The sequence below is a fragment of the Glandiceps talaboti genome, chromosome 10 (assembly GCF_964340395.1).
Source record: "Glandiceps talaboti chromosome 10, keGlaTala1.1, whole genome shotgun sequence".
Lineage (NCBI taxonomy): Eukaryota > Metazoa > Hemichordata > Enteropneusta > Spengelidae > Glandiceps > Glandiceps talaboti.
The window spans coordinates 8129622-8148490 of record NC_135558.1 but is presented as its reverse complement, the minus strand read 5'-3'; the positions used below and the strand labels follow the sequence as shown (position 1 = coordinate 8148490).

The 18869-nt window shown below is 34.5% G+C and overlaps 2 protein-coding genes across 3 annotated transcripts in view; one reads left to right on the top strand and one right to left on the bottom strand.

Annotated features, from left to right (window-relative positions):
• The window catches only part of LOC144440539 (retinoic acid receptor RXR-alpha-B-like), a 76267-nt gene extending 67306 nt beyond the window's left edge, over positions 1–8961 (top strand). Inside the window, exons 4-7 of one of the 2 annotated variants that reach the window (XM_078129916.1) lie at positions 1097–1248; positions 1955–2081; positions 3320–3544; positions 4118–8961. In XM_078129916.1, coding sequence (XP_077986042.1) covers positions 1097–1248; positions 1955–2081; positions 3320–3544; positions 4118–4368 — 755 coding nt within the window. In that variant the 3' untranslated portion in view covers positions 4369–8961. Of the gene's footprint in view, positions 1–1078; positions 1249–1954; positions 2082–3319; positions 3545–4117 lie in introns of both variants that reach the window. The other variant, XM_078129915.1, reaches the window with a different exon arrangement.
• Positions 8962–10967: 2006 nt separating this feature from the next.
• Positions 10968–17944, bottom strand: LOC144441497 (L-fucono-1,5-lactonase-like). The gene is made up of 7 exons (XM_078131080.1): positions 17885–17944; positions 15969–16130; positions 14394–14473; positions 13911–14068; positions 12855–13049; positions 11842–11908; positions 10968–11225 (listed from the first exon to the last, which is right to left on the bottom strand). Exons 1-7 carry the CDS (start codon positions 17916–17918, stop codon positions 11025–11027), a joined length of 897 nt encoding a protein of 298 aa, XP_077987206.1. The 5' UTR covers positions 17919–17944; the 3' UTR covers positions 10968–11024.
• Between the last annotated feature and the right edge of the window lie 925 nt (positions 17945–18869).

Genomic DNA, 18869 nt, shown 5'->3' with positions numbered 1-18869 from the left:
TTACAGATAGTACTCCCCAATGTGTTGCTTCCTTCAGCTAAGAAAAATACAAGTAACCTAAGGAGCCATGTCACTACAAGTAAAAAAAAAACATGTATTGACAAACTCTTAGGTGATTAGTGTTTTTGAGCTGAATGAAGACATACTTGGGAATGATATAATTATGTCTTTGCAAAATTAATGCAATTTACGATGAATAAGAAAAAAATCGTAAAAAACATTTTTGATTTTTTCAAGTACCACAGAACCAGTGATGTAGATGTGTTTTTGTAACACAGAGTGACAAGGGTATAAGTCCTAACTTTTTTGTTTGATAGTGGTCAACTTGGCCTGAGTGTGTAGTCCAATGTTTATTATGGTGCTTTTGTGTGTATAGTGTTTGTCAATCGTAACGTTAATTTAATGAAAATTCTCCTACTAACATTAATCAAGTTACCTGTATTGTCGAAATTTATGTATTCCTGTTTTCGGTGTTTCTAGCGTAACTTATAGTAGTTGGTCTAAATGACTTGAAAGAAACCATCAGAACTAACTAAAATACAAAGTGATAACCTCCAGTTGACTCAGCAGAAATTGTCTATTCTTGACATAAATATAATTACATGTACCTCATAATGCAATGATAGCACCATACTGGTGATTATTATCTGAATATTATTATGTCTGTAAAATTGTTTTCAAAACCAGTCTTTTTTAAACATGCACCGTACGTGTTGTTGCATTGAAGTATTAAAATACCATGTATACCCTTGCCATATCTTTGACCAGAACATTTCTCTATATGGCCACTAGAGGGCAGAGTTCAAACAAGCTAATGGTTACCATTTGTATATTTTGATTTCAATGGAATTGTACAATGAAAACTTCAGTATGCAGAAAAATTTCTTCACTCTCAAAGGTTTTGTTTCCTAAATTTAGTGTAAGTATTTGTACACTTTTGAACTAGTGTACATGTATGGAACATTAGATAAATTTTTTAAAATCAATCAATCCTGTTTCTGTGAAATGAGTGCCTGAATGATAACCCCCGTCTTGGCGCATGTAATCCACCAAAGTTTTGATGCTCATTAAAAAGCAGGTGTTTGTCCCGTTACAGCGGTCCAAGAAGAACGTCAACGCAAAGACAAAGCCGGGGGTGACGGAGAAGTTGAAAGTACTAGTAGCGCTAATAACGACATGCCAGTAGAAAAGATATTGGAAGCTGAGTTAGCAGTGGAACCCAAAACAGACACATATGTGGACACACCGGTAAGTTTATCGATGTGCTGTTGTTGATGTTTGGCTAGACAGGACTGAAAATATAACATTGTCATTAAGGTTTACTCATACACATGGGTTTTCAACATTATAGGACAGCATATAGAGCAATGACTAATGGATACATACATACACACACACACACACACACACACACACACACACACACACACACACACACACACACACACACACACACACACAAACATACATACATATATACATACACACATACATACACGCACACATGGACAGACATACATACATACATACATACATACATACATACACACATACATACACACATGCACACATGGACATACATACATACATATATACATACATACATACATACACACATACATACATACATACATACATACATACATACATACATACATACATGTACATACATACATACATACATACATACATACATACATACATACATACATACATACATACATACATACATACATACATACATACATACATACATACATACATACATACATACATACATACAGACAAACAGACAGACACACTATTTAGTGTACAAAAATTACTGATAATAAGTCAAAAAGTAGAAGAATCACCAACACTTTAAATCCAGATTCCCTGACATAGTGGAAGGTGGCCATGTCTATATCGATATCAGAGTTGTTAACATTACTTTATAAATCTCTTTGTTTTACAGAATGACCCAGTGACCAATATATGCCAGGCAGCAGATAAACAGTTATTCACACTGGTAGAATGGGCAAAGCGTATTCCTCACTTTACAGAGCTACCTCTGGATGATCAAGTTATCTTACTTCGAGCAGGTAAGCAATTGATAGTTTTACAGTCCCACAAATTGTTGTATTGAGGTCTTGAATAGTCCATTTCAGACAGACTGCAAACAGGAAATTGAGAATACAGCACCCTCGCTCTTCACCGTGTATAGTACATTGTCCCTTGGTATCTGTAGACGTGTAAATCAGAGATGTTTTTCGTATTGTTCAGACATCGAGAAAAGCAGCAGTGCTCTTAGTCTTGCTGCTAGACGTTCAGGCTTTCTTTCGATACTATATAAGCGAACGAAGTTCGCAGTGAGGGCTTGCCCCAACAGTCTAGCAAATGTCATTTTCAGACCGGACATTCCATTGAGATTACATTAAGCGGTGGGTTGGGCCATGTATGCATATATATACTTTAATATATTCAATCTCTGCATGCAGGTGTTGACAAACACACTTATGTCATTACTATGTCTTATCGGCTTATGGTAATTGTGAGTTTGATGAGTGTGTAGACGTTGTCATTCACACATTTCAGTTAACGCATTGGTGGTTATTTTTACAAGCCCCTCCTTAAGATGAATATGCATGAAAAATTAGCTATCGTCCTCTGTTTGTGCTTGTCGCTAATGCGGTTCTCTGATTGGCAGTTATTTATATCCAGATGGACATTTTCTAGACCTTGGATGTTCCATCCTCGATAGCGATGTTCGGTCATGTGTCGTATTGTATCGGAAGAACATCTGAGGTCTAGCAGATGGACTACAGTGCTTGCTATGATTAACCGGGTAACCTATACCGTGTATACCCCAAGGTACACACAGACAGGAAATAGAGTGCCACATTTGTTGAGTTTCTACTCCCTATCCCCACTCCAACTCTATCTCTCACATTCCACCACAAACAAAAGTTCATAAGTTGACTGTAGTTATCGCTGTTTTACAATGGGATGTGATAAGTGATCTATTTCATTACTCCACATGGACAGCATTTGACACGCTTATGGGGAAAACGAGTCTGCTCAAATCATTCATCCATCTGTCATTATTAATTTCCAACGTATTCATTGCTCATAGAAGATCTGTTTAAATAAAATTAAATCATTCAACATATGGATGTGGTCTTAGCAAATATCATTTTGAGATACAAAACATTATCAAGGCGTTGACAAGGTGAGGTATGCATTCAAATTTGATACACTATCATGGTGCTTGTATGTCAACATTCACATTACTGAATTTGTTGAAACTTAGCTTGATCCATGTTTTTATCTTGTTTGCTAGGATGGAATGAACTGTTAATTGCTGCATTTTCACATCGTTCTATCGCCGTCAAAGATGGCATCCTGCTGGCTACAGGCCTCCATGTTCACAGGAATAGTGCCCATAGTGCCGGTGTCGGTACTATCTTTGATCGTGTACTGACTGAGTTGGTAGCTAAGATGAGAGAAATGAAGATGGATAAAACAGAACTCGGCTGTCTTAGGGCCATTGTTCTCTTCAACCCAGGTTAGTGTACAACCGATAGACCTGCTGTTGGCTCCAATTTATTGTAAATGTGGAAAGTTTCACTAAAGACTTACTTTCACTTTTTCACAAAAAATGCAAAAAAATAAGTAGCGACTAAAATGCCTTCTTGTACATGAACACAATGTACCAGTCTGATAATTAGTAAAAATAAGTCTGCAAGAACTAGCTGAAAACTGTAAAGTTGCAAGATTTAGAAAATATCTCTGTTTACAGTATATTGTGTGTCTCCCAATACATCGGTATGTAATTTGTATGCATGTTCTGATTTGTATGTATGCCACAATCCTTTTAACCTTGCACCCATCACCAGAATAAGTGTTGTTTAAAGTTTATTAGTGAATGAATGATATTTCCAAGGTATACCCATCATAACAATTTTGGAATAGCTCCCTCTGTGGCCAAAGTATGCAATCTTTTGTCTTTAATATTGGGTTTGACATTTACCTTCATGTACAAGTATCTAATCAAGATTTGAGTGTGTATAAACATGTAGAAGTGACTAGATACAAACGATGTCATGTGTAGTAATGTAAATGATTTATTCTCCAACAGATGCCAAGAATTTGGGTGCTGTCCAGAAAGTAGAAGAATTACGTGAGAAAGTATATGCCTCATTGGAAGAATACTGCAGGAAAACATACCCGGATGAACCAGGTCGATTTGCCAAACTATTGCTTCGTCTGCCAGCACTACGCTCTATCGGTCTCAAATGTCTGGAACATTTATTCTTCTTCAAGTTAATTGGTGACACACCGATTGATACATTTCTCATGGAGATGTTGGAAGCACCAAGCAACAATTGATAAACTCTCCACAAACTCCATACTCCATTACAGTTCGTTTTTTCCAATGTTGAGATTCTCCACGTCTGTCAATGATATTGTTTTATCGACGGCTCTGAGCCATAGTGAAACACTGTGCCATACTGAAACTTCTTTTCTGCGTTCTCACTATCTCATAGTCTACTATACTACCTTTAAATTTGTATGGTTCAGTCCATGCTGTCAGTGAAGGATGTCTTTCGTGTTTGTACCATTAATTCTGTAGGGGTGGCCAGGTGTCTGTCAGTGTAGTGGTTCCTAACTTTTTCTGATTCAAGTATATTTACAGATTGTAACAAATCTCAGATTCATCAACTGGATTTTTTTGAGAATAGAAAAATTTGATTAGAAAAGAGAAACGTAGATAAACTTGTACAAAATTCCTAATTTCGATAGTCGTAGAATATTTTTGTTGTGTAGTTTTTAGATTTCTGGTAAGAACCAGAAAAAAAATGTCTTTTCTGCTGCGTAATACACTTGGTAAAACATAAAGTGCCTGTTTATTAATTAAGAGGTCAGAGGTCAGAGTTCAGAGCATAAGTTGTACAAGTCTCATCTTCAGGGAGTCCTTATTCATAGTTTCCAATTTCTGACAAAAACTCAGCCAAGACAGGCTGGGTACAGATTGATTTTAAAGAGATAAAAAAAACTGCTTTTGTGTGAGTAAACAACTGTCCGTGGGCTGTGTTGCCTATGCTTTTTTTTGTCAAATGGAGTAGTAAAGTATTGAAAAAATGATTACTAAAAAAAAAGAAGAAGAAAAATTCTGACAATTTGTAATTCTGTATTTCGTATAGGGGAGAATGTGCAAGGGTACAAGAAACTTTGCAACATAGTAGTGATATAGATACTTAGTGGCTTTCTATGATAATCATGAAATTTGATCTAAAGATTTTTGAAGCAGCCAATCACAGAGTGGATACTTTGGCTACATTGGAGACGGGTGATACATATAAAAAACACATGCTACATTTAAAAAAAAAAAAAAAAAAAAACATGTGAGATTATTGGACAAAGCCTGACAAATGTGGCTTTCTGTTTATTTCGCTGCTGTGCTGGTTATTATAATAGTGCTTCAAACTCTTTGCTGTGTAAATCACCTTGCTTCAAAATGTATGTATTTGTTGATGTATCACCACTTGTGAAATCTCAGAAACAAAAGGGATAGAACGAGTTTTCATTTTTTTTTTTTTTTTTTTTTGGGGGGGGGGGACATTCCCAGTAACACATTCATTATCTCCAGGTATTCTTTTTTTTTCAAGGTTTGATTACCATTGCAATTCTTATTTAGACATTGCTATGTACTGAAAGGCCATCAGTAGTTGAAAACTTTAACTCTTTTTCAAAGAGGCAGGTGATGACATTATGAAAAGATATAAGTTTGGGAAGGTATCAGTTCTGGCAAGACACGTGTACACTGGACCTGACTCCTCTGAATACAACAATTTCCTGAATAAGAGAAATACAGATTCTATTAATATGGATAGGTCAAGAATTTTTAAGCAACGTTTACAATCAAATTAGTGTGAATATTTTCTTCAGATTTATCAGTTTTTAGACTCAGCCAATGTTCTTGCTCGGACTTTGGTAAATTGATCACACTTTCAAGGAGAGCTTTGATTTCCTTTCAAACTTTCAGAAGAGATTTATTTGTAACAGTCAAAGTTTCATTACGTATTTATCAAATTAAAATAATTACAGATATTCTGTAGAGTATTCATTTATTCAGTTCAGTTTGCCTTTGAAATGTTATACAAACAGAGATTACCATAGCGATGTGATAGTCATATCAACAGGAAGACAAAGAATCGCCCAAGGAGCATTTGAAAAAAAATGATCTATATTCAAAGATTTGACCTTTTTATCAAGGGCGCCCTCTTGAGGTGATTAAATAAAGAGTTGAAAGTGTAACTCTAGGAATGTTCACGCAGATACTCATCGAAGAACTGTTAACTCAGCACTTGAATTCATTATGTAAATTTTCATCGGTTTACCAATTTATTTTGGTGCGATAGAAGTTTTAATATCTAAGGAGAGTCATAAAAAAGGTATGCTCCTGTACAAATGCTTTGAATTTAATAATCATTTCTTCTTGGTTTACAGTATAACATGGAACAAATAAATAAACTCACATGATTTTTGCATCATCCAGCAACTGAAAGAGAATTTGTTTAAAGGTTTTTCTGTAGGAGGGTTTGTCCAGTTTTGCAAGGACTGTGATGTACAAGTAGAAGTGGCAATGAGCCAAGAAAACTTTATATTGAAAGTGAAACATTCTCGTTTGTGTAATCAATTCATAATTTTGCAAAATATAATGATTTAATATCTCAAGTGAATTTTGACATATGCTAGTGTAAAGAAAAATCCTTGAGGGTTGGCTTCACTTTGTATGTGCTTTTTACAGCTCTGAATGCAAAGTTGATTTTTTTTTTTTAAATGAATGTACTGTCAGTACTACCTACTACCTGTATGTGTATACGGCTTCTATGAATTTTTTTGCAGCTTTAGCTTTCTGTAGAGCTTGTCTAGTGATTTTGAGAATTTGCAGCTGAATAGCATTAATCCTTTATGCTATGTACTATATGGTGTGTCTAATAAGAGGTGGTATTGTGTTTATTGAATGACTGTTATTCCAACAAGTTCGTGAAAGTAGTTGAAATATCGTGAGTTATGATTTGAACTGTCACAAATGAACTTTAATGAACACACAAGGATTTTCGTTAAAAAGTAAGCCATCTAATCTATAATCAATTAAATATATACATAGAGACTTGATTTGTTACTTCTCCTGTTTACTCTCAGATTTGTAATTTATTTTACAGTTAACCTAAAGAGCAGATTTCAGAAAATTTTCCCTGCTAATATATGAATAATGCATATATTATTCAAATGTTACAAATAATGCATATATTATTCAAATGTTATGAATAATGGATATATTATTCAATTGTTATGAATAATACATATATTATTCAAATGTTACAAATAATGCATATATTATTCAAATGTTATGAATAATGCATATATTATTCAAATGTCATGACATTCATATATGATTCAAATTTTGTGAATAATGCATACATTATTCACATTTGATGAATAATGAAGGCATAATCAGCCAAATATGAAAATTATGCCCGCTGATGAAATATTCGATTTCTGGAACTAATATGAAATGCAAATTATATGAATATTGCATATGAAATATTCAGATAATATGAAATTTTATGAATCCTGTGTCCAAAATAACTTGCAATATTTGAATGTAATGAATATGCATGGATTAAAATTCCATGGTTGTACTGGATGATAGATAAGTGCCCTCTCCCCTCCCCTCCCCGGAGAAAAGGGAAACAAATCGAAAAGAATAGTTGTATACAAATATGTGTAATATTTTACAAAAGTCAGGGCCTTGTTGGAATAACAGTTAACTAGAAAAATAGCTGTCTAGGCAGTCGCAAAAAATGTAATGTTTATGATTAAGAAAGAGTATAATCAATTGAAAGAAACTTATTAAAATTTGGAATCAAATGCTGCATGCAGTTGTAATGATATAGACCAGTAGATTACTGGGTTAGACCTGTAAATGGTAATGTTATTGGAGGTTTGATATGAATCTGAACTTTTATGATGAAATGAATCAGCCATTGGGTGTGTGTGCAGGGCTTGTATTTGGACTGTTACAACAACAGATCTCTACAATGAAGAGTGTCATCTTTGGACAGTCATGGGCAGACCTTTCAGTGAATAGCACCCTCTTGTGACATGTATAGACCAGAGGAATTGTTTGACCATTTGCAAGTATGGGTTTGGTAAGAATTGCTGTTTCCAAGCCGGAAACCACAAACTGTCTATAGAGGGCAGCATTTATATGGAAGGTCTGTTGATTATCAATGTAAAGTTCAGGTCTATATCAAGTCTTCAGTCAGTCAGAAATTTGATTAGAGAATATGTAGCAGTCTTTTGATTGAGACAGCAGGTGCATAATTAAATAGTAGCGCAGTATAAGTTGCGACTATTGCATAGTTTTTTTCTTAAAACTAGAATTTTTACATCCGTTTTCTTTTTATGACATTGAACTTTCTCCACAAGCGTTTTCTTTTTCTCTGTATGAGTTCTCAAGGAACAGACAAAGAAAATCATCTCAAAAACTTTGCGTCTGGTTTCAATGTTTATTTTGAATTTGTGAGATGACAATAAGAAAATTAAAGGCTTTTTCATGATCTGCAAAAAGGACAGATATTTTTGTAGTCTATGTAAATATTAAGAGTTGAATGGACAAAAAAAATGAAAATGTTTAAATTTTGTGAAAAATTTTCATTAGTAATTTCTTTAAATATAGTCAACAAGGATGTATGATTGATAATACAAAAGATAAAAAAAAATGTATTTAAGAAAGGTGAGAAGCTTTCATTACTTTTCTCTTATTTTTCTGTGTCTGTTCCAGTGATCCTGTTGCCATAGTAACAGCAAGGTATATCTATGTTCACAGTATTATTTTAATGTGGAATTTCAAATTTATTCTTGCATAGATATTTTCTGTAATATTTTCTCTCCCCTGGAAATAAATGGAAATAGTGATATTTTTTTCTTCTTTGTTCTTTTGAATGTGTGTTGCTTGTTTGAAAAATGGATGGTGTAAGTGGCTAATACATTTTTGCAAATGTGCAGTATTTTATTTGTGGACCTAAGGGGTTCCATGATGTGAAAACCTTGCTAGTAACTAGGGGTGCTTATTCAACACATCCCAAACTTGCACAAAACATCAACCATTGTTCTGTGTACCTCAAATTATGGGTGCAAACTCTACAAAGATTAAATACTAAGGGTCATATGTCTGTATTTTGGCCAGAAACAAGGAGTTGAAAGTTATGGGAAAATGTGAACATTGGCAGCTTGGAAAATATATTGTCCAGGAGTCTCGACAAAATTTCCAAAATCTGGCTAAATGGAAAGTACACTGTCCAAACTATGGTGCCAAAAGTCATTTGCATTGAAAGAGGGCTCGAACAGCTACATAATGCTTGAGAAATTAAAAAAAATCAAGAGTGGATAGTCTATATGAGACGAAATGGGGTCAAAACCATGGTACATATATGAACATACCTTTATTATGGGAGTACCCCACACAGTTCTGAGTACACATTCTGTGCATACACAAGACACATGCAATGCACCTTGGAACTGGCAATAGGTTTATATGGTTAGTTGGTATATCATTACGATTTACAACTCCACTCACAGTATAGTCAAAGTCGTTACTCTAGAAGTCCTGAGATGCATGAGATCCAATTTAGAATTCATCCACAGTCACCCACACAGTCATTAACATCATGTCTTTGTTAATCAATCACAAAATTCTAACTAATAACACAGTCCCTCATAAAGTTAGTGTTTATTGGGGCAGTTATGTAATATTCCAAATATGGTATATCTGTCAGCTCAGGATGCTATGTATACACTGTTTATATCACTTTAACAGTTGGGGTTCGCTGATTGGATGAACAACTTTTTGTGCTGATTAAGGGACTTTGACCATGACATGGTTTAGTTAGAAACCACGTTGGCATCCAGACTAGTTGGCATAGGGTATTTGTTCAAGTTCTCTGAAGCGTATCGAGTGAAAGTTCAACAGAAACAGACAGCCACTTTTTTTTTATACATATTTCAATGTACCTTTAGTGTTTGACACAGTATCAACATATTTTAATATGAAACAAATTTAAAACAACCCCCCCCCCTCAAAAAAAAACATCAATGTACAGATTAAGTCCACTTTTAAAATAATTCATTATCCAAAGTCATCAACTTGTCCAAAGTAAGTTTTCCAACCAACATTTCAAATCAAAAGACCAAAATAATTTCAATATTTCATATGTTTAGAGATACTCTTATGATGTACATTTAGAGAGCATCTATTCTAAATATTAAACTTCTTGTTGAATTTATTCAGAAAATGCTTAGATTTAAAATATTTCAGTGCATTTTCTTCAATTTCAACAATGTACTTTTTGAAAGTATATTATACTTATAATCTAATAAAAAGTAATGTAAGAAATGTTTATTATTTCAATATCACCTAGTTTTGTAAGATCTTGGATCTGTACTTTGGGAGGTTACCAAATAAGCCTGAATGGCCATGATTGCGCCTCTGTCCAGGTGCAGCTAGCGCCCTCTGTGGCAACCTTCGAAGCAGGATAGCAAGAGGGTCTAGCAGCTAAGCTAAATGTAACACTGATATTTTTTTTCAAATTTTAAGTGCATTTCCTCATTTATTGGTAGATTAAACTTTTTTGAAAATATGATTACTATGATTTAAATTTTTTTTAAATGGAATGTGTGAAATATTTTTAAAAGTTCATTCCCAACTCTAGCATTACATATTTTGGTGTGTTTTCTTAAAGATAAACTTTCCTTAGGATTTTTAAAAACCTCTGCATTATCAATATACCACGACATCGTATATATTCATTCATTCAAAATTGATATTTATAAAACTTGACTGTATTCTGTAAAGCGATACCATGTTTTTCTTCATCAGTGTCACCCAGACACTCGTCCGATTCTTGTACAAATTAGGGAAAAAATGATCATTTTGAATAGATCATGAAGTTTTAGTTATTCATTCATTCATTCATTCATTCATTCAAGGGTACTTTGATGCCATAAATTTTGAGTGCATTACGTTGAAATATTCCACGTTTTTGTTCGACTGTACAACCATCTAGGCACTCATCCAATGTCTTGTATACTTGAGAGTAGGTTGCGTCGGCCATCTTGTACACAGGGTAGTCACTACCAAACATACATCTCTCTGCACCAAAATGTTGCAGACAAAACTGCAAGAGAAATAAGGGAATAAATTTTATCAAGCTTTCAGACAGATGAAGAGATTGTTCTGGGCTTTATGGTGTTTTGGGTTTTGTTATTTCTGGTTGTGATAGTTAAAGTCTTATAGCAAGTATTAAGGCTTTGTGATTTCTGACTGTCTGTTAGAAAAACGTGTCTTTGATGTAAGTTACTACATGGAACATCTCACTACAACAAAATGTTGCACACAAAACTGCAAAAAATCATGGGAGTAACATCCATCAAGATTTCAGAATAGCTTGTTATTACCTTTCAGTGTTTAAGATTTAGTAAGGTTGTGCGTAATTTACTAAAAACAACTTTAATTTGATAAAACACTACTGAACATACACAATCATGTACATCTTCTTGCCATAATTCAGTACACAAAGTGCATTCCATTCTGCTATGGATAAAGGACCAGGGCTAGATGACACTTTCCCAAATCTACATCCCCATTTTGGACTAATGCTGGAAAATATATATCTCTAAACCACAAAGTGCAAAGTAAACCCATATACTAGTGTACAGTGATTATGAAAAATAGAATCTAGAGAAAATATATGAACTGTTAAACTTTGTAGTAATATACATATTGTTTCGTACCTGTACAAAAGGCTTTAAGTCATTTGGTTTCCACTTATTCAAATCTGCTTCTGTAACCATACCAGATCTATGTGTAGCAAGAATACAATATTTCATGTAATTTGTAATTAAAATAATAGAGTTGCTTCAAACATTCAATCTTGTCTCTACAGGAGTGAAAGGGATTGATTTTATCAACTTTTTAACAAATTTATCCACATTGTAATTAAAAATTAACAAAAAAACTATATTAATTACTTATACAGACAATCAATCATGAGCCTTGAAAGCTGTACTAGTTGTAACTGGGGTATGATTTTTTTTTCAATCAGACAACCAACGATATTTTACTGAAAATTGTTCCAATGCTGTTAAGACTTTGTATAAGCTAATCAAGAGTCGATAGTATCTACAAATATTACAGCAACAGGTTGAAATCATGATCACACTGGAGTGCTGGTTTGTGGGTCCGAATCCAAAAATCAGCATTACTGGGACAAGCCATTAGCCAAGCAAGTGGACTTGTTATCAAAGAGTACCAATATTTACACATGTGATGATGGGCTCTTACATAACACAAGTAAACAGCTGTAAAACCTCTATTTGGCCGTCTGCATGGACTGCAATTGAGGCAAACCTTATCTCCGTCTTATATCAGTTGTTATCAATTTATTAGGCTATTATAAGTAACGCTACAAACAGCTTTAGAGATGCAAACAACTTTTATGACACCCGTTTTTGCCAGGCAAGCCCGCGGGTTTGTTGCACTTGGACCGCTAATGGTTTGTGACTGTCATGGTTTGATTGGATTTATTTGGATGATATTGTATAAAGCTGGACAAATACATTTGGCCACAGATGATACTGTTTATGGTGTATGATATTATGAGTAAGTCATGTCAGTTTGGAAAAAATGTACCAGTTACAGCTACTGCAGCTTTAAATCATTTGCATATTTTATGAATAAATTAACTGCTAGATAGAAAGGTACTTGTGATTTACAACATGTTCATTTGATTAAAATAAATACTTACAGTTTACAGTATACATTAGGATATTTAGCAGCCTCTGTTATGTCACGTTTCCATTCATAGATGCTATGCTTATCATCATCATCATCATCAACGTTACCTTCTTTAATATTTGGTTTACCAATATGATCCACGATTAATTTTAATCTTGGAAACTTACTGGCAATTTGTGATACATAAGGACTTGTAAACGGTGGTCTGAAAATAAACAGATTGCAATTTGGGTACTATTGGCAAATAAGACACACAACCAATTTCAATAGGGAACTTGCAAACCTGCCATGTTGAATGTTGCATCATGGGAAATGATAATAAATACTAATAAATTGGTATTGTAAACAATACCGTTACATTGTTTGCAAACACGAATGGTCAAATCATAGTTCACCCTGAGTACTGTGGGAGGTTTTTTTATCAGTAGCTCCAGATTAGGTATTACGATAACCACAGATAATCCCATACTCCTTTGTCGTCTGAGCATGCTTAGTCTGGATTACAAGTTCCCTATTATGAAAACTTGCTGGCAATTCGTGATACATATTAAAGGACTTAAATTGAGAATGAGGGTCTGAAAATGCACAGATTGCTGTTTAATACTTGTAGGATGAATATGAATTTTCAAGTTCAGAAAAATAAATCAAACAATAGAAAAGCATAAATTTGCAGGTTTTGGTGCGTTATTGTGGTTTGGTTGGATCATTATACATATGTGCTTTTTGGTACAGTTATCATGAGAAGTAACAGGTGAACCCTTTCCATAATACCTACTGCATAACTTGTTCTGTATCGACATTTAAAGGAGAACTGAGGTGAGGCAGTTTTTACTTTAATATTCTTAGGGGACCAAGAAAAGTCATTTTCACTAATCTCAGTGACATCTTGCGACCTTTCTTAAAATAATGGTATCAAAACTTGCAACTCGGGCCAAGACGAGAGGCCTGCTGTACACTGAGTGAGGCATCATGGGAAAAAACTACATTAGACTACACACCTCTTGAACTTTAAACAAAACAAAGGCTATCATTGTTTAAATACATCACAGAAAACTACCAGTACTACCTGACAAGAAGGTCAAAGGTCAATCCATTATCTTGAATGATGGATAGACTTTTATGGACATCATCTCGGGCCAGCCAATCAGATGCTTCTAATTCAGTGATGTGTCGGAATCCAACCAATAATGGATTTTCTTTAAGTTCACTTATAACAGCTTGTAACTATAAAAACGTTAAAACATACCAGAATTCACATATGTAAGTAAAATTGGCCTGAAGTGTTGAATTCATATCACTGTCATATAAATATTACAGTGTCAAGTGTGTAAATCACTGGGCCTTCTGCAACTGTTAATATTCACAGTTCAATGATGTACATTATATGTCATGCTATGTAGATAATTTTGCGTTCTAAGTTCAGAACTACTGCAAAACATGATTCCTGAGAAAGAAAAACAATGTTTTTGATAAATACAACTGCATGTTTCCTTTTCTACAAACCAACATGTTGTGTTTTATTGCAAAGTAAATATGTCTGATACTATACCTTATCAGGTTGTGTTAAATCCACCCAGCCAACTACACCAATGATTGATTTAAACTTCTTTGCGAGTTCGAAAATCCAATCTGAATTATAAAAAGTTGAAAGGATGGAGTAAAGAATTGTGATTATGCAACAACGATACACCATTGCTATTCATAAAACATGCAGACGGGTTATTCCCTGATCCCTGATCAGGATAATTATCCGGATTTAGATATTTTTGTATCCCACAGTAATAGGATAAATGACCTTTGAACACCTGCGGCATGTAACAACGATATAGTGCAGGTGGAAATTTACAGGTATATATATACATACAAAAAGGCCAGGGGTCTGACATAGGTTTTTCATGGCAATTTTTCAGTACATGCATTTGTTCAGTGTTTTATCTGAAATAATTTTATCCATTTATCCCCAATCGAGATAATTTATAAACCAATAGTACCTGTCACAAAATTTGTTTATTCTCTCCCCCCCCCCCCCCCCCTCTGATTGGGATACAGAAAGCCCGACAGAAAGTGCATTGTATGTTTTCATCTTGATTTGGATAAGGGTGACCCCTATTGTTTGTTTGTTTCTCATTACTTTTTCATAGCAAGTATGGGTCGGTTGGTAGATTTTTTTAAAAATCGGAAAAAATATAATTTTCTTCATGTTTCTCTGCTTTTCTTTTTCCACCTCTTTATCTTCTTTGTTTGATTCCTGGTAACAAGTCCTTTCCAATTGCTTCTCCTCTAAAACCCTCCCCTACTTAAATAACTTCCATCATGAGAGAAATGCTCTGTTTGTGAACAAGTGTCATTGCCGTCACCATGGTTGTAGATGACATCAACAGTCCAGACACTCGCTTATTTCTTGCCAGAGAGGGCACTGTTCCACAGATATATTAGAGGCGGGTGAAAAAAAAATTATTTTGTTGTCAGAGCTGAAACTTTGGGTCAGGCGGGTAATGAGAAACAGAAAAAAAAATAGTGTCACCCTAAGTATCCCAATCGGGATAATTTGGAGACAATTCTGACTGTAAAATGAGTTTTGGAAAAACAGATTTAATTTTGAGAAAAAAAAATGTTTGAACTGGCTGGTTTCCAATTTAATATAGTAACCATATGGTTGAGGATTGGGTATTTTTGTTTTCAATTAATAAAACAATTTTATCATGGCGTCCTACTTGTAAAATAAATGTGAAACAACATAATGGCAAGTCCTTTTTTGTAAATCAATAAATGCAGAAGATTAATAAATATGTAAAATGTTTGTTATTGTATGTACAAGAACAAACTTTTACACATTTTTTAGCTTGTTGCAATGTATTGAGTTTCAAACACAGACTTTATTTAGCAATGTTGTTTTACATTGACATTTCAAGTTGGAAGCCATGATAAAATTGTTTTATAAATCAAAAATCCCAAATAAATATCCAATCCTCATCCATATGGCCACTTTAAGATTTAATTGACAGGCAGCACTATTGTCCTGAAACATTTTTTAATAAAATCATTTAAAATACACAAATCATTTATTTCATTTAGATTGTATAAGGGGCAACAAAAGATATCATAATAATATATCAGTACTTACAATTTTCATTCAATGTATTGTTGACAACTTGGACGAAGATGACATTTTTCACTGGGTCTTCTATTGTTTCTTCCTCAAAATCATTTGGAAGGAAATTCTGAAACAAGGGCGGTTGTTCAGATGAGGGCCATACATAGTTGAACTTTTGCAGATCCCAAAAATCTATGAAGTAAAATGAAAGAAAAAGTCTACCAGCCAGACTTAGCTCTCTCTTCAATCAGTACACTTGTATGGATGTACTGCTATCAGCTTGGTGACAAACTACCACCTCCCTATCCTACCGTCAAAATGTAGATTTGAAGCCCTATACTAGTATACTACGTACACAGTGTACTTGACATTTCTTGGCTATTTTGAGGATTTCCTGCAAGGGTTTATGGGAATACCTACATTGGTGACAACAGGCATGTCTGCCCTAATCACTTTCTCTTGACAAATATAAAGACTGCCGAGACAAGCGATTGCGGTAAAATTGACGTCACGCCATAACAACACTGTTTAACAGTTTATGCTGATATTTAAGGTCAACTGTGATAAAAATAAATGACCCGGTCCTGATGACATGAATCTTGACTGCATGCACATTGTCCCTACGACAGCCCACGACTTCTCGAGATCTCTGTATTATTTTTTTCGGGAGCTGGCAGACTCTTGTCCTCAATAATTGATTCACATCTAGTCACAGATATATTCGACAAAGATAAACAGTACTAAGATAAAGGAAAAACTCATGAATACAACACAGCTACCTATCCTGACATATGCTGGCGAAATATGGGGTGTTCTCCAAAATCAAACAACTTGGGACAAAACAGAGACAGAAAAATTCCATCTACGTTTTTGTCGCCAAATATTAAATGTCAGCAACAGAGTGAGCAAAATAGGATGCAGAATGGAACTTGGGAGAGAACCACTGATTAGTAGAATTTACTACTCAGCAATAAACTATTACAAATACCTCAAGACATTAGACAATAACAACTTAGCCTATTATGCAATGAATGACATGGAGAACAATGATTACACAGGTTCATGGCTAACTACCTTTGAACACAATATACAATTATATAACAGCAAGAATATCAACAATTTAACAAAACAAGAACTATACAACTCAATTAGACAATATTATATCAATCAATGGAATGAAAATAACAAAAGGGAAAACTCTAAGTTACGTACATACAACAACTTCAAAAATTCCCTGGAACAAGAAGAATACATTAAAGTAATGAACAATAAACAACACATCAAAACAATAGCCAAATTTAGATTAAGTTGCCATCAACTTGCTATTGAGAAGGGTAGATATACAAAACCAAAAACACCAGTAGAAGACAGACTATGTACACATTGTAAAGAAATAGAAGATGAAAGACATCATCTAATTCATTGTAAATTATATACAAAACAAAGAGAAAAAATGTTTAGTATTATCACTACCCTCAACTCAAACTTTATAAACTTAGATAGAGGAGAGCAATTTAGATATATACTACAATCAAAACATAAGGATATTATAACCGCTCTCTACATATACCTGGATGATACATGTAGTCAATAGACACACACTAGAACTACTGTATACTTTAATATTTATATTTCATAGATCATTATTAACTTTATTTTGTTTAAATACCAAATTAGAAATGTAAAATTTTCTAAACGGCTAAAATAAAGTGTTATCTTATCTTATCTTATCTTATCTTATCTAGAGTGATAAACACTGATATGTAAATGATTAATAAAACATTGGGTAGCCAAATGGAACCGCCCCCTTGACTTTTATACGTTCGTCGTAATAACAAAGATGTACCTAATACACGCGATAACGCCGATATGCACTTGTATACGTTATACACGACTACACTTTTTCGCCCAAATTTAGCAGTCATGAAAAAAATAAGTCAACTTACGGCAATGGGTGTCGACGACAGCTGTTGACTCCATTGTCGAATGTTCCACTGACAATGTATCAATGACATACAAATCTAAACAAAACGGTAGAAACCCGCAAGGTCACTGTGAAAAACGTTCACAGTTGAGATATCGATGTCCACAGGTCGATTATGCACGTATACAAGACACTTCACGAATCAGGTCCGATCATAAATAAATTCATATTTCCACCACAACAGCCTCAGTGCAATGCAATGGGTCCCCCATAGGTCCTACTGAAGTTGCTTAATCATGTTATCATAAAGATCTTCGCTAGTACAGTGGACCCGTTGAGCGTACGTGCTTGCGCTAAAGTTAGGGCCTTCAGTTTCTCGAGGGAGGGCCAAATCGGGGATGATCTCACATGTCAGGGTCATTTATAGCTGCAATAATTGTAGCGTCTTGTTGCGGTTTTGTGGGTTTTTTCGTCTGTTTTGGTGACTTTTTAAGTTTTTGTGTTTAACTAGGTGCGGGTTAAACACAAAAACTTAAAAAGTCACCAAAACAGACGAAAAAACCCACAAAACCGCAACAAGACGCTACAATTATTGCAGCTAGGGTCATTTACCGTGACTAATTTCATTATTTGTTGAGTTTGGTTTGAGGTCTATATTAACACTGAGACTCAGGTCCCCTGCCACCAGTTTCTTTTGTAACAAAAACTACACAAGGCCTTGGGGTGCGTCGATGTTTTGGAGTTCAAGAGAGGGCAACCTTTTTTATAAAATGGGATGATAGGAAGGGACACATATCAAGTTGGGAGGGGGTGCATGCAGGGTGCGAGAGCCGGGAGAGTCTCTCTCCAACATCAGATCTATGGTCAAACAAACTACTAGTAAGTAATATTGATATCCTAGTAATTGACCGGTGATCACACTCCATACATGCCATACAACTGCTACATATTGTCCCTCCCACTTTTTACACCATTTAAAAGCTACCCCGGAAACACATTGAAACACC

Coding starts and splice junctions, on each gene's coding strand:
- LOC144441497 (XM_078131080.1), bottom strand. CDS start 17,918: ATGGAGTCAACAGCTGTCGTCGACACCCATTGCC. Junction 16,131..17,884: donor TGTCGTCGACACCCATTGCC/GTAAGTTGACTT, acceptor TTTACTTCATAG/ATTTTTGGGATCTGCAAAAG. Junction 14,069..14,393: donor ATTTAACACAACCTGATAAG/GTATAGTATCAG, acceptor ACGTTTTTATAG/TTACAAGCTGTTATAAGTGA.